The 24420-nt window shown below is 46.0% G+C and overlaps 2 protein-coding genes across 8 annotated transcripts in view; one reads left to right on the top strand and one right to left on the bottom strand.

Annotated features, from left to right (window-relative positions):
- The window catches only part of TCTN3 (tectonic family member 3), a 63510-nt gene extending 48988 nt beyond the window's left edge, over window positions 1-14522 (bottom strand). For all 5 annotated transcript variants that reach the window (XM_048858665.2, XM_048858668.2, XM_048858666.2 and 2 more), the window contains exons 1-3: window positions 13772-14522; window positions 13093-13231; window positions 7292-7413 (exon numbers count right to left, since the gene is read on the bottom strand). In XM_048858665.2, the coding sequence (XP_048714622.2) occupies window positions 7292-7413; window positions 13093-13231; window positions 13772-14507 (997 nt within the window). In that variant the 5' untranslated portion in view covers window positions 14508-14522. The remainder of the gene's footprint in view (window positions 1-7291; window positions 7414-13092; window positions 13232-13771) is intronic.
- An 85-nt stretch (window positions 14523-14607) lies between these two features.
- Window positions 14608-24420, top strand: part of ENTPD1 (ectonucleoside triphosphate diphosphohydrolase 1) — a 92265-nt gene continuing 82452 nt past the window's right edge. For 2 of the 3 annotated variants that reach the window (XM_048858673.2, XM_048858671.2), the window contains exon 1: window positions 14608-15128. Coding sequence is in view for 1 of the 3 variants with exons in the window: in XM_048858670.2 (XP_048714627.2) it covers window positions 16388-16412 (25 nt within the window). In the remaining 2 variants the exon portion in view is untranslated. Of the gene's footprint in view, window positions 15129-15826; window positions 16413-24420 lie in introns of all 3 variants that reach the window. The other variant, XM_048858670.2, reaches the window with a different exon arrangement.

Below are 24420 nucleotides of genomic sequence, written 5' to 3'. Positions count from 1 at the left end.
ATAAATACCATGGAGGGAGAGGAATTATTTAAGCTCAGTACCAATGTGGACACAAGAACAAATGGAAATAAACTGGCCATCAGGAAGTTTAGATTTGAAATTAGATGAAGGTTTCTAACCATCAGAGGAGTGAAGTTCTGGAACAGCCTTCCGAGGGGAGCAGTGGGGGCAAAAGACATATCTGGCTTCAAGACTAAGCTTGATAAGTTTATGGAGGGGATGGTATGATGGGATAGCTTCATTTTGGCAATTAATTGATCTTTGACTATTAGCAGTAAATATGCCCATTGGCCTGTGATGGCATGTTATATGGTGTGGGATCTGAGTTACTACAGAGAATTCTTTCCTGGGTGTCTGGCTGGTGAGCTTTGCCCACATTCTCAGGGTTTAGCGGATAGCCATATTTGGGGTTGGGAAGGAATTTTCCTCCAGGTCAGATTGGCAGAGGCCCAGGGGTTTTTTTGCCTTCCTCTGCAGCGTGGGGCATGGGTCACTTGCTGGAGGATTCTCTGCACCTTGAAGTCTTTAAACCATGATTTGAGGACTTCGGTAGCTCAGACATAGGTTAGGGATTTGTTACAGGAGTGAGTGGGTGAGATTCTGTGGCCTGCATTGTGCAGGAAGTCAGACTAGACGATCATAATGGTACTTTCTGACCTTAAAGTCTATGATTCTATGATTCGTAAACAAACTGTCTTGTGGCCCGCCAGCGGATTACCCTGATGGGCCGCGTGTGACCCAGTATGGTCGTTCTTATGTTCTTATCCAAGAGAAGGTTAAGAAGCAGTTTTATCACGGCTTACCAGTACCTACATTGGGAGAGATTTCTGAGAGACGACTCTTTAATCTAGCAGAATACATAACAAGATCCAATGGCTCGAAGCTGAAACTATACAAATTCAGACCAGAAATAAGGTGCAAATTTTAAACTGTGAGTTATTAGCCATTGGAATAATTTAATGAGGGATGTGGTGGAATCTACATCACTTTAAGGTTTTGTGTCTTTAAATCAAGACTGATTGTCTTTCTAAAAATATAGGCTGTACCCCAACAGAAATTAGGGGCTTGATGCAGGAATTACTGGGTAAAGTTCTCTAGCCTGTTATGCCAGAGGTCAAATTACAAGATTATACTTCTGGCCTTAAAATCTATGAATATTTGAGGGGTTTTTTAAATCACTGGATTCCCTTCTAAAAGCAGGATCTTTTCAGAAAGGACTGTACTGTACAGGTGTCAGGACAGAACATATGAGTTCTAGGTCAAAATTTCCAAAAGTGGCCAGTACCAGATGCTTCAAAGGCAGGGGAAAGAAACATCAAAGTGAACAATTACACAGGGCATTGGAGCGGAGCCCAGAGCTGGAGCGCGGAGCAGCTCCGGAGCAGTGGAGCTGCAGGTTTTTGCCTGGAGCTGGAGCAGAGCACAGCTCCAAAGCCCTGCAATTACAGAGTAACATACCCCAAGGGTAACCTACCCCCCCTCGGCCTTAGCAATTGTCTTTTGCACTGAAAAGAGGAGGGTTTATATCCCTTACATTTTTTCTTATATGATACAATTCTGGATATTCTCCGCTATGTAAACATCTAATACTTTTTTAAATCCTTCTAGGCCCTTGGGCTCAGCAATATCTTGTAGGAGTGAATGAATGAACCCCGAAGCAAGGGAGGCAACTCAAACCCAGGCTCCCTTGAAAGTGTTGTCTGCCTGCCCTACAGCAAAGTGGGGAGTAGAAGATGTGGAGCGGTATCACTCAACTTTACCAATTCTTGTTTCTTTGTCTCTTTTCAATTCACCAACTTTGTCCAAGTGGGCTGAAAGCATGACTGTTTCTTACACATCTGTTTGACCTTTCAAAAATACAGCCCTCTCCCATCCCCAAAATATAAATAAAAACAGTAGTGATAAAATCTTGGAAAATGATCCGGGGTCAAGAAGAGTGAGGTTGGTGTATGTTATGCTAGAGATCAGACTAGATGATCACAGTGATCCTTTCTGGCCTTAGAATTTGAAAGGAGAGGCTCTAAGATTAGAGCAGAAAGAAGTCTTTAGAGAGGACAATGGTGGTATCTGTACTCCTGGGGGAATACTGCACAAACTGTAGCCAATGATTTTAGTTATTATTCATTTATTGTGTAATGTTAAGATGAATCAATATGTTATACATATTCACTGTATGTTGACTAGAATGAATTTGTAGGATTATAAAAGTGTAAGATTGATCGGTATTTAGAGGAACCAAATATTAGATATGAGTAAGAAAAGTTGAAACGCAAGAACCTGTAGGCTGAGGCTTGCAAGAATTTAGCTTAGCTATTTTAGGCCTTGGAGACAAGAAATGATGACATAAGTGACCGGAAAATAACCCGATGCCCTAAAATTATGGGAAAAGTGGTACCAAGTGGTAATATTGCACAAAATTACCCAGAAGATTAATATTAGATCATAAAAATATTGTAAAGGCGCAACTGTCTGACATGTATCTTAACCACAGGATACATGTTGTGCATCAGTGCTAATGAGAATAAAGGGAACGTACATAGCCTATAGAAAATTGGGGTCTCTTAAGTTTCCAGGGGACACAGACCAATAAGAGAAAAGAGGACATGCGCAGAATGGACATGCGCAGAATGTAGGTATAGACAGAATCACATCATAAAAAGGGGATGCCCAGAATGGGAAAATTGAGCTTCCTATGGGAGATTCCAGCAGGAACCATCCCTCTACTGATGATCAAGCCATTAGCGACCCATCAGACCCTAACATTATTGTTAAGGATGGGAGTATAACTATATTTGTAACTTGTGCATAGGTCTGTATAGAATTTCTATACGTTTGGGTAATCATAACTTTAATTGTAACTTAATAAAACTTGTAAAACAGACTAGACCTTGTACTTGTGAATGTATGTGTGATCACTACCCGTGGTCTTTATGTGTTCCCAGGGACTCTAAATCTGAAGCAAGTAGCAGAGCTGACATTCACTCTGTTAAGCTTGAAACTGTAGCCATCAGAGCCAAACCTATGGTGGTGGAATACCAGATTACAAAATTCACTTAAAATAAAATAAAAGGCTACAAAATGCAGAATTTATGTCCCCCGCAGATTCCCCCTCCCACCCACAAAATAATTGATTCAGATGGGGAGACAAAGTGAAGCTGCGAAAGGGGTCATGCTGCAGTTACATGTTTCATTCACCAAGAGCTGATTTGGCACCAGAAGAGAGGGCAGCTCGCTCACTGGCCAGAGAAGCCAGCTGTGGAGAGAGAGGGGGCAGAGGCTGCCTTCCTCACAACGCCCTGCCTGCTTGCACAGCCAGGTGAGAAGGCACAGGATATGGGCAGGCTGGATGGAGCGGGGCACACGGTGCTGCTGGGGGTCACACAGACTGGGGTTCAGAAGAGCTAGTGGGGGGGACAGACTGAGGTGGGGGAACAGAAGCTAGTGGTGTGACAACATTCAGACAGGCTGAATGGGAGTGCAGGGACACAAGAGGACAGAGGCAGCGATGCCTAGCTGAATGGGGAGTGGGGATGCAGGGACACACTGGGCCAGGGGAAGCCATACCTGGCTGGGTGAGGATGCAGAACACAGGGGAACAGGGGGAAATGAGGGTGCAGGGCCACATGGGGACAGGGGAAAATGTGCCTGACTGAACAGGAGAGGCTCGGGGTCTGGCAGGGTTTGCATGGGGGAGGCTCCCCAAGTCCCTAACAATTCCTCCCACCACAAAAAAAACTGTTCCACAATTCTCCCACCCACACCCCTCCAGGTTCACTCCCAGGTTCCTTCCCAGCAATTACTTCCCTTTCCCTTAGCTCCTCCATTACCTCTGACTCCCCTGAGCCTTTGCACTGCTTCTGAGGGGTGCGGGAAATATGCTCCTGTATTGTAGTTTAAATGAATTATTATTCAAAGTTCTCTATTAATGTGCCTAGTAAGAAATTTATTTGTCAAAAAACATTTCCTGAATCTTTTTTGTTGTCTGTATTGTTACAGACATACTTGCTGACAGGTATTTTGAAATAAATCACCAAAATAACTGAAACTAGTGTGATTATATTGCGTTATTTTGAAAAAATATGCAGAATTTTAAAATACTGTGCACACAATTTTTAATTTTTTGGCACAGAATTTCCCCAGGAGTATATCTGAGACACTAACCATTATGTGCTATTCTATGTATAGTGAAATAACTGAGGTATCTCAAATATGATTGGTAAACACTTATTTTTGGCCAAGCAAAGCAAGGTCCAATGCTCAACCCAATGGCATTCTCTCTGTGGGTCATTGCACCCTTGCTTGGTGGAACTATTCCTGTTTCAGCCATCATCACTGCAGCCCAGGTTCAGCAACAGGCTGTATGACATGCAAGGATTTCGGAAATCTGTTTCCTTTTGATGATAAAAAGCCACAAAACACCATTTTCTCAAGAAGGAGAAGTAGAGACTATTCCAAGGGGAAGGAAGATGGTCTTCAAGTTAAGGCACAAAACAGAGAATAAGGAAATCTGAGCTCTGTTCTTTGCCTCTGCCACAGACTTTGTCTGATCTTGAGCAAGTGCCTCCGGACAAAATTTTCCAAATCACTCTGATCATGGGTACCCCTGTTTCTCAGTACCCAACTTAAGACCTCGATGGTCTGGTTTTAAGAAGTGCTGAGTACCTACACCTCCATTAAATTGGAGATGCATATTTTGTTTTGTTTTTTTAAATCAGGCCCCATGCATCATAAGATCATAGAATCATAGAAGATTGGGGTTGGAAGAGACCTCAGGAGGTATCTAGTCCAACCCCCTGCTCAAAGCAGGACCAACCCCAACTAAATCATCCCAGCCAGGGCTTTGTCAAGCCAGGCCTTAAAAACCTCTAAGGAAGGAGATTCCACCACCTCCGTCGGTACCCATTCCAGTGCTTCACCACCCTCCTAGTGAAATAATGTTTCTTAATATCCAACCTAGACCTCCCCAACTCCAACTTGGGACCATTGCTTCTTGTTCTATCATCTGCCACCACTGAGAACAGCCTAGCTCCATCCTCTTTGAAACCCCTGTTCAGGTAGTTGAAGCTGCTATCAAATCCCCCCCCTCACTCTTCTCTTCTGCAGACTAAACAAGCCCCTTTCCCTCAGCCTCTCCTCATAAGTCAAGTACCCCAGCCCCCTGATAATTTTTGTTGCCCTCCGCTGGACTCTCTCCAATTTGTTCACATCCTTTCTGTAGTGGGGGGCCCAAAACTGGACACAATACTCCAGATGTGGCCTCACCCGTGCTGAATAGAGGGGCATAATCACTTCCCTCGATCTGCTGACAATGCTCCTACCAATACAGCCCAATATGCCATTAGCCTTCTTGGCAACAAGGGCACACTGTTGACTCATATCCAGCTTCTCGTCCACTGTAATCCCCAGGTCCTTTTCTGCAGAACTGCTGCTTAGCCAGTCAGCCCCCAGCCTGTAGCGGTGCATGGGATCCTTCCGTCCTAAATGCAGGACTGTGCACTTGTCCTTGTTGAACTTCATCAGATTTCTTTTGGTCCAATCCTCCAATTTCTCTCGGTCACTCTGGACCCTATCCCTACCCTCCAGTGAATCTACCTCTCCCCACATCTTAGTGTCATCCACGAACTTGCTGAGGGTGCAATCCATCCCATCATCCAGATCATTAATTAAGATGTTGAAAAAAATCGGCCCCAGGACTGACCCCTGGGGCACTCCGCTTGATACCGGCTGCCAACTAGACATCGAGCCGTTGATCGCTACCTGTTGAGCCCAACAATCTAACCAACTTTCTATCTACCTTATTGTCCATTCAGTCAATCCATATTTTTTTAGCTTGCTGGCAAGAATACTGTGGGAAACCGTAACAAAAGTTTTGCTAAAGTCAAGATATATCACGTCCACTGCTTTCCCCATATCCACAGAGCCAGTTATCCCATCACAAGATGGGCACCTAAATATTAAGGCGCACAATATTAAAAGACACCCTTGAAAATTTTGGCCTTAACTTTTGGTGAGCTGAAATATGAATTGAAGAAGCAGGGGGCTGCTTTAGCTAGTATATCACCTAGTACGCCAAGTCCTCGCTCCCTGCCCCTCCCTTCCAGAGCCTCCTGAATGCCCCCAAACAGATGATTGCTGCAGGCGGGAGGTGCAGGGAGGGAGGGGGAAGTTGTTGATCCATGGGGCTGCTGATGGGCGGGAGGGGCTGGGGGGTGGAGGAGAGCTGATATGGGGGCTGCCGGCCCAACCTTGTTCCAAGCCCCCAGGGCCAAACAACGTTATAAGCAAACATTGCGCAAATTTAAATAAGTATGTTCTCTAATAGATCAGCGATGTAACAATGAAACAATGTTAACTGGGACAACTTTAAGCGAGGAGTTACTTTACAGGAGAAGCATGTTTTAGAATCCATGAGGTGGAAAAAAAAAAAAACTAGACCTGTAGATGGGTTTATTCCCTGTTTTATATAAATTTTTAATATCATCACCATGATCCAGAAAAAGAAATACCACATGGCTGATAAACCTCCGCAGGCTCTTTGAAAGAGAAATTGTTACATTGGTATATATATTATATAATGTGATATACTGACTTCAAAGCACTTTGGCTCAGGCCCATAGCAAGTAAGTAAAATATCTGTGTTTTCCTAGCCAGCTGAGTGTAGGCCATATGAATCTGCATATTTGAACAGATCCTGGAAAGAGCAAGAGGTGAATGAAAAACATATTATACAATAAGGAAATGTGAACTTAAAAATACAAACTAGTAGGGAGACTCAGGGGTAGGCACAGTAACATCGTACAGAAATTGTCAGATTAGATCAGACTATTGGCTCATCTAGTCCGGTCTCCAGTCTCTGACAATGGTCACTGCCAAATGCTTCAGAGGAAGACGCAAGAAAACACAAAACAGCCCATTATGGAGTAACATGCCCCTGGGGCAGCTGCTTTCTAACTCAAGATTCATGCCATGAAGCCAGAGGGTTTATACCCCTTATAGCATTCTCATCTTCTTTACTATCCTTGTGAATGTTATAATTATTCTCATAAATGTCTTAACTTTTAAAATTTCATTGAGCTCTTGGCCTCAATAATACCTTGTCGCAATCTTGTAGATTTCTTGGCCAACTTCAGCTCAAAGGTAACTCCTCCTCCCACCCTGGGCCTGTAGTGATGCTGGCAAGTGCTGTGGAACAGCTGACTGTTCACCCCTCATATTCACAAGATGTTACAGATCAGATTCCCTGATCAGGGAGAACTTGGGAATTCAGTGTGCCGAGGGTAAGACTACTTACAATCACTCAGCTGCACACAGAACAGAGACTCATATCCGCTGGGGTCAGTGACGATTTCAGTGTGATAAGGGGTGTTATTTCTGAAAATAAGAGACTTCTCCACGCACACTTGGTTCACAATTCTGCACAAAAAACAGAAGAGAGAGAGAGCTAACGCTAAGGATACACTTACATTCCATGTCCCTCCGCCCCCCAACCAACTGGATACCGAATTCTTCTTAATTTCCTAACACAAACTGTATTGCATTATTAAACATTAAAAATAATGTTTTGCATTATTAAACAATTAGACAGTTAGTGTCTCACCCTAGAAGGAGCTGTGGGTGAGAAGTGAACTGTGTATTTGCGAGGCACTTTAGGATTCTTTACAATGCAATATAATCGCAGGAGTACGAGCCTTCTACCACATCTCCCCCTTTCTAGAACAGCCCAGCCCATCCCAACCTCCTCCCCCTTCTCTCCAATCTGTCTCCCTATCCCCTGCCTCTCAGTTGCCATCCCTAATAATTTCATTATAAAGTCATCATGTCCAACCTTGCAAAACTGTCATGACAATGTATGAGCCCTGCCCAAACATCTCCAGTTCCTCCCTCAGAATCATTTAACTGACCTCAGGCATTTGAACATGATCACACAAACACCAAGTGATATTAAAATAACTGTGTCTGGATTTTAGTTTCTGTTGGGAGTGTTCAGACAGTGAGAAAGCAAAGAAAAAGCTGGACATGCACAAGTCCATGGGGCCAGATGCAATGCATCCGAGGGTGCTGAGGGAGATGGCTGATGTGAGCCATTGGCCATTATCTTTGAAAACTTGTGGCGATTGGGAGAGGTCCCAGACGACTGGAAAAGGGAAAATATAGTGCCCATCTTTAAAAAAGGAAGAAGGAGAATCCGGGGAACTACAGACTGGTCAGCCTCACCTCAGTCCCCAGAAAAATCATGGAGCAGGTCCTCAAGGAATCCATTTTGAAGCATTTGGAGAAGAGGAAGGTGATCAGGAACAGTCAACATGGATTCACCAAGGGCGAGTCATGCCTGACCAACCTGATTGCTTTCTATGATGAGATAACTGAGTTTGTGGATATGGGGAAAGCGGTGGACGTGATATACCTTGACTTTAGCAAAGCTTTTGATATGGTCTCCCACAGTATTCTTGCCAGCAAGCTAAAAAAATATGGATTGGATGAATGGACTATAAGGTGGATAGAAAGCTGGCTAGATTGTTGGGCTCAACGGGTAGTGATCAACGGCTCAATGTTTAGTTGGCAGCCGGTATCAAGCGGAGTGCCCCAGGGGTCAGTTCTGGGGCCGATTTTTTTCAACATCTTAATTAATGATCTGGATGATGGGATGAATTGCACCCTCAGCAAGTTTGTGGATGACACTAAGATGGGGGGAGTGGTAGATACACAGGAGGGTAGGGATACGGTCTAGAGTGACCGAGAAAAATTGGAGGATTGGGCCAAAAGAAATCTGATGAGGTTCAACAAGGACAAGTGCACAGTCCTGCATTTAGAACGGAAGAATCCCATGCACTGCTACAGGCTGGGGACTGACTGGCTAAGTGGCAGTACTGCAGAAAAGGACATGGGGATTACAGTGGACGAGAAGCTGGATATGAGTCAGCAGTGTGCCCTTGTTGCCAAGAAGGCTAACGGCATATTGGGCTACATTAGTAGAAGCACTGCCAGCAGATCGAGGGAAGTGATTATTCTCCTCTATTCGGCACTGGTGAGGCCACATTTTGAGTACTGCGACCAGTTTTGGGCCCCCCACTACAGAAAAGATGTGAATAAATTGGAGAGAGTCCACCAAGGACAATGAAAATGATTAGGAGGCTGGGGCACATGACTTATGAGGAGAGGCTGAGGGAACTGGTCTTATTTAGTCTGCAAAAGAGAAGAGTGAGGGGGGGATTTGACAGCAGACTTCAACTACCTGAAGGGGGGTTCCAAAGAGGATGGAGCTAGGCTGTTCTCAGTGGTGGCAGATGATAGAACAAGAAGCAGTGGTCTCAAGTTGGAGTGGGGGAGGTCTAGGTTGGATATTAGGAAACACTATTTCACTAGGAGGGTGGTGAAGCACTGGAATGGGTTACCGAGAAAGGTGGTGAAATCTCCATCCTTAGAGGTTTTTAAGGCCTGGCTTGACAAAGCCCTGGCTGGGATGATTTAGTTGGGGTTGGTCCTGCTTTGAGCAGGGGGTTGGACCAGATGACCTTCTGAGGTCTCTTCCAACCCTAATCGTCTATGATTCGATGACTCAAAGTGTGACCCCAATCTCCTTGCACATGTGTATGTTAGTTACTTCAATCAGGCAACAGCATTATCATGGTCCCTTAGCCATTGCTTAGCCAAGATGTCTGCATGCCAGTCCCTCACAACTCAACTACTGCTGCCTGGGAGATAGAAAGAGAAGGGTTGTTATGAGCAGAGTTAAAAAACCCCATTGAGATTGGTAGGTGTGAACTCACCCTTCAATTAACCTAACTATAAGCATAAGCCCCACCCAAGACAAAAGATGTATGTGAACCTACCCAAGAGCTTTTGGCTGAGTATTGTTTTGGGTAGGGGTGTATGTATGGGAAGAGAGACCACGTAGAAACTGAGACCAGACTTGACTGAGGCTATGTCTACACTACTGACCTTACAGTAGCACAGCTGTACCACTGCAGTTGAGCCACTGTAAGGTCGTCTGTGTAGCTGCTCTATGCCGGTGGGAGAGAGCTCTTCCACCAGCGTAACTAAACCACCCCACAACGAGCGCTGGTAGTTATGTAAGCAGAAGATGCTCTCCCACTGACATAGTGCTGTCAATACCAGCACTTTTGTCAATGAAACTTATATTGGTCAGGGGTGTGGTTTTTTCACACCCCTGACCAACAAAAGTTTTGCCGACAAAAGTGCTAGTGTAAACAAAGCCTGAGACAGACACACAGCCTCAAGAAGCAGTTGAAAGCATGGTGGCTGACCCAGTAGGAAACCTAGACGAGAATGCTCTTAGTGCTGTAGGGAAAAAAAGCCATTTCCTACTCTTTGATTCCCTCTGCATTCAGAGACACAGAACTTTGTACTTTCTTTTTGTAACACCGACAGACCCCGGTCTTCAGCGGTGGGATCGAACCTGGGAGCTAAATGCATGAGCCTCTACTGCAGGGGTGGCCAACCTGTGGCTCCGGAGCCACATGCGGCTCTTCAGAAGTTAATATGCAGCTGTGACAGTTCCCCCCATAAGGCTTTATGGAAATATACTTATGAATATATATGACATAACTGGAATATGTTCTATGCTAAATATGCCATGTAACATATCTATGTAAAGTTTAGGATCTACTGAATCTATTAATCCTATTTGTATGCATGTATCATTTTTGTATTCGAAGTTATGAATATTGGCTGTGTACTGGCTTGATTTCTAAATTACCTTAGTAGAGGATTTGGTCAGTTCCTGGAGAAAGGAATTTGCAAAGTTAAATGCCCAATCAAGAAGCACTTAAGGAACAATTCATCTTGGAATGCTCCAATCCACATAAGAAGTCTTCCTAGAGACATTCAAGATACCATGTGGGCAATGGCTTCTGCCTGCAAAAACTGTGAGTCATGCATGGACATAAAAAGAAAAGGAGTACTTGTGGCACCTTAGAGACTAACCAATTTATTTGAGCATAAGCTTTCGTGAGCTTCATCGGATGCATACCGTGGAAAATACTGTGTCCAGTTTATATTACCAGGGAAAGACCAGAAGAGTCACTTAACAGGCAGCCACCCCATTCCCCCTCCTACAGATTTCAGAGTAACAGCCGTGTTAGTCTGTATTCGCAAAAAGAAAAGGAGTACTTGTGGCACTGCTGCAGTTTCCACGGTATGCATCCGATGAAGTGAGCTGTAGCTCAAGAAAGCTCATGCTCAAATAAATTGGTTAGTCTCTAAGGTGCCACAAGTACTCCTTTTCTTTTTATTAATACTTGAGGGGGCAAACAGCTGTGCATATCTCTCTGTCAGTGTTATAGAGGGCGAACAATTTATGAGTTTACCCTGTATAAGCTTTATACAGGGTAAAAAGAAAAGGAGTACTTGTGGCACCTTAGAGACTAACCAATTTATTTGAGCATAAGCTTTCGTGAGCTACAGCTTACTTCATCGGATGCATAAAGTGGAAAATGCAGTGAGGATTTTTTATACACACAGACCATGAAAAAATGGGTGTTTATCACTTCAAAAGGTTTTCTCTCCCCGCACCCTACTCTCCTGCTGGTAATAGCTTATCTAAAGTGATCACTCTCCTGACAATGTGTATGATAATCAAGGTGGGCCATTTCCAGCACAAATCCAGGGTTTAACAAGAACGTCTGAGGAACAGTGGGGAGGGGAAGGAGAAAACAAGGGGAAATAGGTTTCCCAGTCTCTATTCAAGCTCTATTCAAGTCATTATGCAAGATAACCTATTTCCCCTTGTTTTTTTCCTACCCCCCCCCAGGTATTCCTCAGACATTCTTGTTAAACCCTGGATTTGTGCTGGAAATAGCCCACCTTGATTATCATATACATTGTAAGGAGAGTGATCACTTTAGATAAGATATTACCAGCAGGAGAGTGGCGGGGGGGTGGGGGAGAGAACCTTTCGAAGTGATAAACACCCATTTTTTCATGGTCTGTGTGTATAAAAAATCCTCACTGCATTTTCCACTTTATGCATCCGATGAAGTGAGCTGTAGCTCACGAAAGCTTATGCTCAAATAAATTGGTTAGTCTCTAAGGTGCCACAAGTATACCTTTTTCTTTTTGCGAATACAGACTAACGCAGCTGCTATTCTGAAACAGGGTAAAACAGATTTATTTAGGGTTTGGACCCCAATGGGAGTTGGGCATTGAGTGTTAAAGACAGGAACGCTTCTGTAAGCTGCTTTCAGTTAACGCTACAGCTTTGGGGCACGTGGTTCAGACCTGGGTCTGGGGTTTGCAGCAGGCTAGCGGGTCTGGCTCAAACCAGGCAGGGCACTGAAGTCCTAAGTTGACTAGGCACATCAGGTGGCAACTCCCAGGGGGTTTCTGTGATCCAACCCATCACAGCAGCTTCTTGTATAGGCACCGTCTCCAGGGCTGGAGCTACAGGTGCCAACTTCCCAGTGGGTCAGGGGGTGCTCACTGCTCAACCCCTGGCTCTGACACAGGCCATCCCACCCCTTCCCCAGAGCCTGCCATAGCTTTGTTCCTCCCCCTTTCCCCCCAGAGCTTCCTGCATGCCACTAAACAGCTGATCGGGAGGTGTGGGGAGGGATGGGGAAGGCACTGATCAGCAGGGCTGCCAGGGGGCAGAAGGTGCTGGAAGCGGGGACGGAGTTGATTGGGGGGCTGCTGACGTGCATCAAGGCTCGTTGAGGCATGTTACTGTGGCTCTTTGGCAATGTACATTGGTACATTCTGGCTTCTTCTCAGGTTGGCCACCCCTCCTCTACTGCATGAGCTAAAAGCCCCATGGCCCTTGGCTAAGGCTGTAGATCAGACTCATTAATCTCTCTCTAAGTGGTCTCAGTGCCACCAGATAGGACAGAACACCTCACCCAGGAGGTGTGTGGATTACATTTGTAATAAACAAAACTGCATCAAAAGTATACCTGCCTCTCACCAATTTCTACTCCCAGGCCCCAGACTTTGACTAGCCACTTGGGTTGAAAAGGGGGAAAAAATACATTACAACAGTCAGGCATCAGCACTGCCCATGGCCTTTCACCATTGCTTTGCAATGGTATCTGTATGCAGCACTGAGGAGCATCAGGAAGCCGGTCCCTCACACCTTACCTGGTACTGCCTGGAAGACAGAAGGAGAAGGTAGCCCTTGAGTCCCCCAGATCACAGCCAAGGTAACAGTCAGTATCACAGCAGCAGTTTATGTCACAGGATCCAGAATGCAGGTTGCAGATACAGGTGGGCAAACAAGCTAAGAAGAGAGAAAGAGACACCAGATCAGGGGGAGAGGGGATCCCAGACTCCGTCCTCTAGGTGATATGGGGAGAAAGCTGGTTCAGGGGGAGAGGGGACCTTGGGGTAGGTGAGGGAGACCAGCCAGAGGGAAATTCAGGAAAGACAGGCTGATATGGGAAAGGACCCTGGGTATTGTCCTGAAGGGGATGAGGAGGAGTGACAAGCCAGGTCAGATGGAGAGGGGAACCCAAGCAGTAGGGTGCAGGGAATGGGGCAAGGGGAGGCTGGGTCAGCAGAAAGGCAACCCCAGGCACTGTACTGCAGGGGACTAGTCAGGAGACAGCCCAGGTCAGGGTGAGAGGGGACCCCGAGCACTGTACTGCTGGGAATGGGTGGAGAGACAGGCTGGGTCCAGATCAGGGACAGGGGACCCTGGGCATTTCCTTGCAGGGCATGGGGCAGGGAGGAAACAGGCTGGGCCGGAGGAGAGCGCACCCTGGGCCTGGGCAACGTCCTGCTGGGGATGAGCGAGAAGGGACTGTGGGCCCCTCCTCACCTTCGGGAGCGGATGGGTCTCCCTGGACTCCCGGAGTCGCGCTGGGCTCCGGCTCCGCGGAGCTGCCTCCCTCTGGGCTGGGGGGTCCGGGGCCTGAACTTCCCCCCGGAGTCATGCCACCAGGTTCGGTGGCCGGGCCGGGGCCGTCCCCCGCGGTCGGGCTGGCGGGGCCGGAGCCGGGACCGATCCCCGCGGTCTGGCTGGCGGAGCCGGGGCCGTCCCCCGCGGTCGGGCTGGCGGAGCCGGGGCCGTCCCCCGCGGTCGGGCTGGCGGGGCCGGAGCCGGGGCCGATCCCCGCGGTCGGGCTGGCGGGGCCGGAGCCGGGGCCGATCCCCGCGGTCGGGCTGGCGGGGCCGGAGCCGGGGCCGATCCCCGCGGTCGGGCTGGCGGGGCCGGAGCCGGGGCCGATCCCCGCGGTCGGGCTGGCGGGGCCGGAGCCGGGGCCGATCCCCGCGGTCGGGCTGGCGGGGCCGGAGCCGGGGCCGATCCCCGCGGTCGGGCTGGCGGGGCCGGAGCCGGGGCCGATCCCCGCGGTCGGGCTGGCGGGGCCGGAGCCGGGGCCGATCCCCGCGGTCGGGCTGGCGGGGCTGGCGCCGGGGCCGATCCCCGCGGTCGGGCTAGGGGTCCCAGCCCCCCACCGCGGCTGCAGCAATAGCAGGAGCTGGAGCAACAGCCGCTTCGGGCCCATAACATCAACTTGTTGCCAGGGAACCGATACACTAACGTCTGACGTCATGTCGTAAGCGATCTGGTCTCGCGATAAACCTTAGCGCAGGCGCGTGTCGAAGGCCCCCCCACCCAATGCGCAAGCGTACATCAATCTCCTCCTCGGCCCGCCCCTGGGTGGCAGGCAGACGCCTCGTCGGGGCTGGGCCTGAGCGCGAGCGTGGGGATGGAGGCGGCCCCTGGGCGGTAGGGGGGTTAGCCCCGCCCCCACAGAGCCCGCCCCTCGTGGGCTGGCCTGGCCCGGCCCGGCCCGGCCCGGCCCGGGGTGTGCGCAGAGGGGGGAGCCGGCTGGGCCGTCTCCGTGCGGCTTCGCTCCCAGTAGAGCTGGTCCGGTCTCCGCAGGGCCTCGCCTGCCGCCGCCGCGGTGGCGCGGTCTCCCGCTCCGGGAAGCGGGTGCCTGTCGGGACGATCCCGGTGGGGCGATGCCCCAGCGCCCAGGTCACAGGGCAGTCCTCGAGTGAGCTCCAGTCCCCACGTCTGGCAGTGAGGGGCTTGGCGACTGCGGGAGCGTGGCGCTGTGTCCCTGCCCGCTGATGCCCGCTCTCTGTCGTCCATGAGCGTCTCTCCCTCTTTTCATTAATCCAGTTATAGGGTCAGCCTGCACAGCATCCCCTGGCCACGAGATCCCCAGGTTGGTTGACTCTCTTGTGTGAAGAAGAACTTCCTTGTGCTTGTGCTAAGCTTGTTGGCTATTCATTGTATTGGGTGATGCTCGTTTGTGTGTGAGGTGAAGGGGTAAATAACACTTCCTTATTTATTTTCTCTGCACCAGTCCTGATTTTGTAGACCTCAGTCATAAGAGCGGCCATATTAAGTCATACCAAAGGTCCATCTAGCCTAGTATCCTGTCTTCCAACCGTGGCCAATGGTAGGTGCTCGAGAGGGAATGAACAGAACAGGTACTCATCAAGCTGGCTGTATTTTAAAGAATCCTTATTGAGGTTACAGGGACAAACCATCCTGATGTGTAGAAAGAATAGTAAATATAGTAGGCGACCAGCTTGGCTTAACAGTGGAATCCTTGCTGATCTTAAATACAAAAAAGAAGCTTACAAGAAGTGGAAGATTGGACAAATGACCAGGGATGAGTATATAAATATTGCTGGGGCATGTAGGAATGGAATCAGGAAGGCTAAATCACACCTGGAGTTGCAGCTAGCGAGGGATGTTAAGAGTAACAAGAAGGGTTTCTTCAGGTATGTTGGCAATAAGAAGAAAGCCAAGGAAAGTGTGGGCCCCTTACTAAATGAGGGAGGCAACCTAGTGACAGAGGATGTGGAAAAAGCTAACGTACTCAATGCTTTTTTTGCCTCTGTCTTCACGAACAAGGTCAGCTCCAAGACTACTGCACTGGGCAGCATAGCATGGGGAGGAGGTGGCCAGCCCTCTGTGAAGGAAGAAGTGGTTTGGGACTATTTAGAAAAACTGGACGTGCACAAGTCCATGGGGCCAGATGCGTTGCATCTGAGAGTGCTAAAGGAATTGGCGGATGTGATTGCAGAGCCATTGGCCATTATCTTTGAAAACTCATGGCGATTGGGGGATGTCCCGGAAGATTGGAAAAAGGCTAATGTAGTGCCCATCTTTAAAAAACGGAAGAAGGAGGATCCTGGGAACTACAGGCCGGTCAGCCTCACCTCAGTTCCCCGAAAAATCATGGAGCATGTCCTCAAGGAATCAATTCTGAAGCACTTAGACGAGAGGAAAGTGATCAGGAACAGTCAGCATGGATTCACCAAGGGAAAGTCATGTCTGACTAACCTAATTGCCTCTATGATGAGATAACTGGTTCCGTGGATGAAGGGAAAGCAGTGGACGTGTTATTCCTTGACTTTAGCAAAGCTTTTGACACAGTCTCCCACAGTATTCTTGTCAGCAAGTTAAAGAAGTATGGGATGGATGGATGCACTACAAGGTGGGTAGAAAGTTGGCTAGATTGTCAGGCTCAACGGGTAGTGATCAATGGCTCCATGTCTAGTTGGCAGTCGGTATCAAGTGGAGTGCCCCAAGGGTCGGTCCTGGGGCCGGTTTTGTTCAATATCTTCATTAATGATCTGGAGGATGGTGTGGATTGCACCCTCAGCAAGTTTGCGGATGACACTAAACTGGGAGGAGTGGTAGATACGCTGGGGGGTAGGGAGAGGATACAGAGGGACCTAGACAAATTGGAGGATTGGGCCAAAAGAAATCTGATGAGGTTCAACAAGGACAAGTGCAGAGTCTTGCACTTAGGACAGAAGAATCCAATGCACTGCCACGGACTAGGGAGCGAATGGCTAGGCAGCAGTTCTGCAGAGAAGGACCTAGGGGAGACAGTGGACGGGAAGCTGGATATGAGTCAACAGTGTGCCCTTGTTGCCAAGAAGGCCAATAGCATTTTGGGGTGTATAAGTAGGGGCATTGCCAGCAGATCGAGGGACGTGATCGTTCCCCTCTATTCGACATTGGTGAGGCCTCATCTGGAGTACTGTGTCCAGTTTTGGGCCCCACGCTACAAGAAGGATGTGGAGAAATTGGAGAGAGTCCAGCGGAGGGCAACAAAAATGATTAGGGGTCTGGAACACATGAGTTATGAGGAGAGGCTGAGGGAACTGGGATTGTTTAGTCTACAGAAGAGAAGAATGAGGGGAGATTTGATGGCTGCTTTCAACTAGCTGAAAGGGGGTTCCAAAGAGGATGGCTCTAGACTGTTTTCAGTGGTAGCAGATGACAGAACAAGAAGTAATGGTCTCAAGTTGTAGTGGGGGAGATTTAGGTTGGATATTAGGAAAAACTTTTTCACTAGGAGGTGAAACACTGGAATGCGTTACCTAGGGAGGTGGTGGAATCTCCTTCCTTAGATGTTTTTAAGGTCAGGCTTGACAAAGCCCTGGCTGGGATGATTTAGTTGGGGATTGGTCCTGCTTTGAGCAGGAGATTGGACTGGATGACTTCCTGAGGTCCCTTCCAACCCTGATATTCTATGATTCTGTGAATGACTCCAAGATCTCTTTCTTGAGTGGTAACAGCTAATTTAGACCCCATCCTTTTATATGTATAGTTGGGATTATGTTTTCCAATGTGCATTACTTTGCAGTTGTCAACATTGAATTTCATATGCCATTTTGTTGCTCAGTCACCCAGTTGTGAGAGATCCTGTTGTAGCTCTTCGCAGTCTGCCTGGGACTTAACTGTCTTGAGTAGTTTTGTATCATCTGTATCATCATTTGTATCATCCCCCTTAGTCATTGCTTTTCTAAAGTGAGCAGTCCCAATCTTTTTAATCTCTCACATGGAAATTGTTCTATACCCCTAATCAATTGTGTTGCCTATCTTTGTACTTTTTCCAATTCTAAGATAGCTTTTTTGCAGGAAACCAGAAAAGCATGTAGTATTCAAGGTGTGGGCATACCATGCATGTACATAGTGGCATTATAATAGTTTCTGTCTTATCATCAAAAAGAAAAGTAGTACTTGTGGCACCTTAGAGACTAACCAATTTATTTGAGCATAAGCTTTCGTGAGCTACAGCTCACTTCATCGGATGCATACCTTGAAAACTGCAGAAGATATTATATACACAGAGACCATGAAACAATACCTCCTCCCACCCCACTCTCCTGCTGGTAATAGCTTATCTAAAGTGATCACTCTCCTTACAACGTGTATGATAATCACGTTGGGCCATTTCCAGCACAAATCCAGGTTCTCTCACCCTCCGCCCCCGCACACACAAACTCACTCTCCTGCTGGTAATAGCTTATCCAAAGTGACCACTCTCCCTACAATGTGCATGATAATTAAGGTGGGCCATTTCCAGCATAAATTCAAGTTTAACCAGAATGTCTGGGGGGGGGGGGGGTAGGAAAAAATAAAGAAAAATAAAAGGAAAGAATAAATGGACACAAATCAGATGTCAAGAATTATAACATTTATAAACCAGTCGGAGAACACTTCAGTCTCTCTGGTCACGCGGTTACAGACATGAAGGTCGCTATCTTAAAACAAAAAAACTTCAAATCCAGACTCCAGCAAGAAACTGCTGAATTGGAATTCATTTGCAAATTGGATACTATTAATTTAGGCTTAAATAGAGACTGGGAGTGGCTAAGTCATTATGCAAGGTAGCCTATTTCCCCTATTTTTTCCTACCCCCCCCCCCCGACATTCTGGTTAAACTTGGATTTATGCTGGAAATGGCCCACCTTGATTATCATGCACATTGTAGGGAGAGTGGTCACTTTGGATGAACTATTACCAGCAGGAGAGTGAGTTTGTGTGTGTATGGGGGTGGGGGGTGAGAAAACCTGGATTTGTGCTGGAAATGGCCCACCTTGATTATCATACACATTGTAAGGAGAGTGATCACTTTAGATAAGCTATTACCAGCAGGAGAGTGGGGTGGGAGAAGGTATTGTTTCATGGTCTCTGTGTATATAATGTCTTCTGCAGTTTCCACAGTATGCATCCGATGAAGTGAGCTGTAGCTCACGAAAGCTTATGCTCAAATAAATTGGTTAGTCTCTAAGGTGCCACAAGTACTCCTTTTTCTTTTTGCGAAGACAGACTAACACGGCTGTTACTCTAAAACCTGTCTTATCATCAATTCCTTTCCTAATGGTTCCTAACATTGTTAACTTTTGACTGCTGTTGCACACTGAGCGGATATTCTCAGAGAACTATTCTCAGTGACTCCAAGATCTGTTTCTTGAGTGGTAACAGCTAATTTAGATCCCATCTTTTTGTATGTAAACTTTGGATTATGTTTTCCAGTGTGCATTACTTTGCACTTGTCAACACTGAATTTCATCAACTTTTCGGTGCACAGTCATCCAGTTTTGTGAGATCCTTTTGTAACTCTTCATAGTCAGCTTTAGACTCAACTATCTTGAGTAATTTTGTATCATCTGCAAATTTTGCCACCTCTCTGTTTACCTCTTTTTTCCATATCATTTATGTATATGTTGAACAGCACTGGTCCCAGTATAGATCCTTGGGGGATGCCACTATTTACCTCTTTCTATTGTGAAAACTGACCATTCATTCCTAACCTTTGTTTTCTGTCTTTTAACCACTTACTGATCTATGAGAGGACCTTCCCCCCTCAATCTATGACTGCATAATTTGCTTTAAGAGCCTTTGGTGAGGGACCAGTCAAAGGCTTTCTGAAAGTCCAAGTACGTCCACTAGATCACCCACCTTATTGTCCTTGATTCTGCTGATCATAGGTTCCTCCTTGTGTGCCATAGCTTCCCTTATCAGTTTTCTACAATTCCTATCAGCTATATATATAAAAAAATAAATAGCTACCTTCACTTTCCCTACATCACAGCATTTTTTTTTAACTAGTACAGCTTTCTTCTTCACTTGTGGCTTTTGGGGCACCTCGTATGGTGTTCTTAAATGATTCCCAATTATCATTCACTTTTTTCTGATTAAGTTCTTCCTCCCGGTATATGATTTGTCTTTTATAATGGTTTTCAGTTTTGTGAACTAGGCCCTGGTAAAGCACCAAGTGTATATATATATTACCGGTCTAGATTTTATTCTGCTTGCGCATTATAAATGTGATCAAGTCATTATCACTTGTACCTAAGCTACCATTAATGTTTAGGTCCGTGATTGAATCCTCTTTATCTGTTAAGACAAGATCTAATAAATAATTATCTCATGTTGGCTGCAACATTTCTTGAGTTAGTAAATTGTCATTTATAATGTTTAGAAATTCCAAGGATATTTTAGTACTGATAACATGATTGTTGTTAGTACTCAAATTGAAGTCCCCTATCATCACAGTTTTTTTTCCTCCTACACATTATAGATAGGGATGTAAGGAGGCATAGTACAAGATAGTATGCAGTTTCCTAGTGTAGTGTTGATAAATTTTCACCACCAGTTAGTAGAATTAGTAGAATTTCAACAACTTCCACCCAGTCAGCTCCTTATAGATCTGGGCCATGATGGTTTGATATACTTGAAGTGCTAAGGAAATCCCAAACTGAAATCACTTAGGCACAGTGTGCCTATGTCAAAATTGGAGTTAAAGGTGCAGAGTTATGACCTTTCTCTAGTTAGACAGACCTGCCAAAACTCTTGGTTTGCAACCAAAACTGAAAATACTCTTGAATTTTGAAATCTAGGTCATGACCTACTCAATTGTTCTCATGGGAGAACATTTAAGAACATAAGAATGGCCACACTGGGTCAGACCAAAGATCCATCTAGCCCGGTATCCTGTCTTCCAACAGCGACCAATGTCAGGTGCCCCAGAGGGAATGAACAGAACAGGTAATCATCAGTGATCCGCTCATTCCCAGCTTCTGGCAAACAGAGGCTAGTGACACTTGCATTTGATAAGTTGCAACAGACTGTCACTCAGACACGATGATGATGGGTGCATTAGAAATACCCATTTAAGCAGAATGCATGAAGGTCATTCACTCATCCTGAATCATCAGCAGTGTTGGGGACGTGACCAGGGGAAGGCCACACATTTCTGCCCTAGATGTTTTGGTAGAGTGGTGCGTTATTTTCATCTAGCTAATAGGGCCAGACTCCCTTTTTCCTAAAATTAAACAAAGTTATTCTCCTACATGTTGTTTCATCACTTCCCCTGCAAAGTCAGGCAAACATTTAAATATTAATACAACACACTGTGATTGACTTATGTACTAATTGCATTCACAAGCTGACATATGTAACTACACAAAGCTCCTTCTTGGAAGGATGTATTTGCCAGGTAAGGAGTCAGTATGTATATTAAAAACCAAATATAAAGTGTCATGATATTATTCATCTACAGATTCAATTGTTATTAAAACAGTTGAGTGGAGTGAGGCACTACCTGCAATGAGGCTGCCATGTGCTCAGGACAGAATAGAAAATTTGAACACACAGTGGAATATCCTATGATGAATGAAGACGACTTCAGCTTTTTTTATCATCACTAATGGCTCAACCAGATCTTTGTGCTATGTTTCCTGGGATAAAAGAAATAGGAATTCATCTCTTTCTAGTCCCAGTTACAATAGCTACAGTTGAGCATTCTTTTTCATCCTTGAATACAATTTTATGTTCTGAAAGAAGTTGCCTTCTGCCTGATCACGTGAATGAACTAATGAGCATATCTGTTGAAGGAATGGAAGTACCGGACACATGAGAAGCCACTGAAGATGAACGCACTGCATTCAAGAAGTTCATTAACATAGTTGTGCAAATTTATAACAAGAAACCAGAAAGGATGAGATATAGGGCTTCATAGAAAGCTAACTTTAATATGTGTGACTTTTAAAACATGAGTTAAATCTAATAAAATGGTCATGAAATACTTTTTTTTCAGTTTTTACTATGGTGCCATAGAGCCCATCTTCACCCTCAGTGTCTCACCCCTCATTGGCCTTGACCCCCCCACCCTGTAAATTTGAACACCTCTCCCCGCAATTTCAATTCCTGGGGAAAACACTATCTGTATCTTGGTTCTCAATGTTAGTTTTGTTATGCCAAACACATTTGGTCAGTTGGCAAAATGTGGTAGCTGTCTTTCTGATATGAGAATTAAACTTCTCATCTAGAAAGAGATTGATACAGATGATCCTAGACAGCAGAACTTGTGCACAACTTCTACCAGGATGTTAGCTATTGAAGCTTCTGGTGCAGTCAACACACCTTGTGCCATAAGCATTTTATATACACTGATGTTTAGTCCAAATTGGCACGGCTTTGCCTTAGCAGCTTGATGAAAGTTGCTGGAGCTCCTCTTTACTGTGTGCAATGAGCACTGCATCATCTGCAGACAGAAGTTCTGTTATCAACAGGCATTTAACTTTGCCTCTTTTTTGCTCTTAGATGTGCAATGTTGAAGAATTTCCCATCTGATCTTGTATGCAGACGTATACCTTCAGTACTAGATGAGAGAGCATGACAAAGTAGCAGAGAGAAGAATATATCAGAGTGCTAGTGCCAAAATGCATCCCTGTTTGAAACCACTGTGGCTGTCAGATTGATCACCCTCAGATTTGACTGTAGTTTTATGCCATCATAGAAGGCTCAGATAAGACTGGGGGGACAACCAATTCCCTCCAATACTAGGAAAAGGCCCTTTGTGCTGAGCAGGTCAAAAGCCTTTGTGAACTTCTACCATAATAAACGTGTATTAATAGAATAAGCCAGGAGGGAAGTTTGTTACCCATTGTCAGAGGGAGGAAGATGAACAAAAAGGCAAAGCATGAGCAGATAACATGTCCTCTTTCTAGAGACAACTGTGTTGTAGACTGGATGGTCAATAACCATGTGAAGGTGTAGATGCTCAGTACCACCACATGAGATCTTGGAGAGGAAGGTTCACTCTGCTGTGAAAATATGTCCATTGGGAATTGGTGCATTTGGTAAGAATAGCCACTAGGTGCCACCAAATTTGTATGTGTGTACATACACGTTTGTGTGTGTGGTTGCTGTTACTGGGCTATGGCTGTGCCAACAGTGTTTACTTCTTCAGGGGCCCCTGAATTTTTCCAAAGATTTGAGGGGTAACTATGATCTTATTCATGGACTGAGAGTGAGCTTTGAATGCAGCAAAAAAATAAAAATAAAGATAAAGCATGAGAAATTTCAGCCCAATGAGAGTTTTTTTTGTTTGTGGGGTTTTTTTTTTTTTTTTTTGAGACAGTCACAATGGAGTGAAAATAGGGTTTAGAGCCTTAACTGCTGTGATAATAATCTCAAATTTGACACCACTTCAGGGGATGCTCCTCCCAGATAACCTGACACTGAATATCAAGAAAGGAGAAAATTATGGAGTTATTTAGAAACAGCCTGAAGGGAGAAATTAAGGAATTTAAAATCTATAGGATCACTGTGGAGTCTGTTAAAATCTAGGTTTCAGAGTAACAGCCGTGTTAGTCTGTATTCGCAAAAAGAAAAGGAGTACTTGTGGCACCTTAGAGACTAACCAATTTATTTGAGCATGAGCTTTCGTGAGCTACAGCTCACTTCATCGGATGCATACCGTGGAAACTGCAGCAGACTTTATATACACACAGAGAATATGAAACAATACCTCCTCCCACCCCACTGTCCTGCTGGTAATAGCTTATCTAAAGTGATCATCAGGTTGGGCCATTTCCAGCACAAATCCAGGTTTTCTCACCCTCCACCCCCCCACACAAATTCACTCTCCTGCTGGTGATAGCCCATCCAAAGTGACAACTCTTTACACAATGTGTGTAGACAATGGACCATGTGGTGTAGTCTGGGTGAAAGCTGGAGGCATGTAGGTAGGAATAGCTGTCAGTAGGTTTCCGGTATAGGGTGGTGTTTATGTGACCATCGCTTATTAGCACCGTAGTGTCCAGGAAGTGGATCTCTTGTGTGGACTGGTCCAGGCTGAGGTTGACGGTGGGATGGAAACTGTTGAAATCATGGTGGAATTCCTCAAGGGCTTCTTTTCCATGGGTCCAGATGATGAAGATGTCATCAGTATAGTGCAAGTAGAGTAGGGGCATTAGGGGATGAGAGCTGAGGAAGCGTTGTTCTAAGTCAGCCATAAAAATGTTGGCATACTGTGGGGCCATGCGGGTACCCATAGCAGTGCCGCTGATTTGAAGGTATACATTGTCCCAAATGTGAAATAGTTATGGGTGAGGACAAAGTCACAAAATTCAGCCACCAGGTTTGCTGTGACATTATCGGGGATACTGTTCCTGACAGCTTGTAGTCCATCTTTGTGTGGAATGTTGGTGTAGAGGGCTTCTACATCCGTAGTGGCCAAGATGGTATTTTCAGGAAGATCATCGATGGATTGTAGTTTCCTTAGGAAGTCAGTGGTGTCTCGAAGATAGCTGGGAGTGCTGGTAGCGTAGGGCCTGAGGCAGGAGTCTACATAGCCAGACAATCCTGCTGTCAGGGTGCCAATGCCTGAGATGATGGGGCGCCCAGGATTTCCAGGT

The sequence above is a fragment of the Caretta caretta genome, chromosome 7, assembly GCF_965140235.1.
Source record: "Caretta caretta isolate rCarCar2 chromosome 7, rCarCar1.hap1, whole genome shotgun sequence".
Classification (NCBI taxonomy): domain Eukaryota; kingdom Metazoa; phylum Chordata; order Testudines; family Cheloniidae; genus Caretta; species Caretta caretta.
The sequence above is the reverse complement of the archived record's forward strand: the minus strand, read 5'-3'. Positions and strand labels throughout refer to the sequence as shown.